The 1,257-nt window shown below is 45.5% G+C and overlaps 1 protein-coding gene across 1 annotated transcript; it reads left to right on the top strand.

Moving 5' to 3' along the window:
* The first annotated feature begins 420 nt into the window (after positions 1-420).
* Positions 421-966, top strand: LOC128051021 (keratin-associated protein 13-1-like). Its single transcript, XM_052643525.1, has one exon. It carries the CDS (start codon positions 463-465, stop codon positions 964-966), a length of 504 nt encoding a protein of 167 aa, XP_052499485.1. The 5' UTR covers positions 421-462.
* The last annotated feature ends 291 nt before the right edge of the window (positions 967-1,257 follow it).

Raw genomic sequence — 1,257 nt, 5'->3', positions numbered from 1 at the left:
AATAAATTTAGAAAAGAAGCTTATTGATGGCAAATAGAGTGTCTTTATACCACTGACAAAGAAAGGCTATTAATGTTTGCTTCATCTTAATCCCTGCCTTTAGAGCTAAGCATCCCCAGCTGATATACAGTCAAATGCAGGAAGAATCTCAAACCATTGAGAAGAGTAGGGGATTAAGGCAGGTAGTCATAGAATTTCTGACTTAGGAATACGTCATCAGCTTAGTCCTTTAACAACATGGTGAATTCACCCATGAGTATGAGATGAAAGGAATTTTTCACAGCAGTTACAGAAAATATTATTGAATTCCACATTTGGATATGAAAGATTACAAGCATGAGAAAGGTGACTGTGAATGCCACACCCATGGCTGAGAGTATAAAAACACCCCAGTCCGGGAGGTGACATTGAACCTCAGAATCTTCTCCTAGTCACTCACCTAAACTCACATCACCTGCGAAGATGTCCTATAACTGCTGCTCTGGAATCTTCTCCTCCCGCTCCCTCCGGGACCACCTGCGCTACTCAGGCTCCTCCTGTGGCTCCTCCTTCCCCAGCAACCTGGTCTACAGCACTGACCTCTACTCTCCCAACTCCTGCCAGCTGGGCTCCTCTCTCTACAGCCAGGAGACCTGCTGTGAGCCCATCAGGACCCAGACTGTGGTGTCCAGTCCCTGCCAGACGTGCTGCTACCGCCCGAGGACCTCCACGTTCTCCAGTCCCTGCCAGACGACTTTCCCTGGGTCTCTGGGCTATAGGTCCAGCAGCTGCAGCTCCCTGAGCTCTGGATCCAGAAGCTGCTACTCAGTGGGCTATGGAGGCCGTGGCTTCAGACGATTGGGTTATGGAATCTGTGGCTTCCCGGTCCTGAGCAGTGGATCTGGATTCTGCCGGCCAACCTTCTTTGCCTCCAGGAGTGGCCACTCTTCCTGTTACAGGCCAACCTGTGGATCTGTCTTCTATTGATCAGCTTGAGAAGAGTTCAGATGTTTTCTGCAATGTGTGCAATCTCTTAACAGAGCTTCTATCATCTTCATGATCTTCAGGAAGATGAAGGGCGCATCACATTTTTTCCAGTCATAAAATACTTACCAAAAACGGTCTGCCATGCACACTTAATGATTAACTTCATTGATTGATTTACTGAATGCATTAATGGAGTTAGTAAAATGAATTCAATACATTACTAGATCAATTAATGAAATTTATGTTAAGAAACGAATTAATGTTAATGAATTAATGGAATCCTTGTTCATG

This window comes from Budorcas taxicolor, chromosome 1 (genome assembly GCF_023091745.1).
Source record: "Budorcas taxicolor isolate Tak-1 chromosome 1, Takin1.1, whole genome shotgun sequence".
NCBI classification, from domain to species: domain Eukaryota; kingdom Metazoa; phylum Chordata; class Mammalia; order Artiodactyla; family Bovidae; genus Budorcas; species Budorcas taxicolor.
This window is presented reverse-complemented; position numbering and strand designations above follow the sequence as displayed.

Coding starts and splice junctions, on each gene's coding strand:
- LOC128051021 (XM_052643525.1), top strand. CDS start 463: ATGTCCTATAACTGCTGCTCTGGAATCTTCTCCTCCCGCTCCCTCCGG.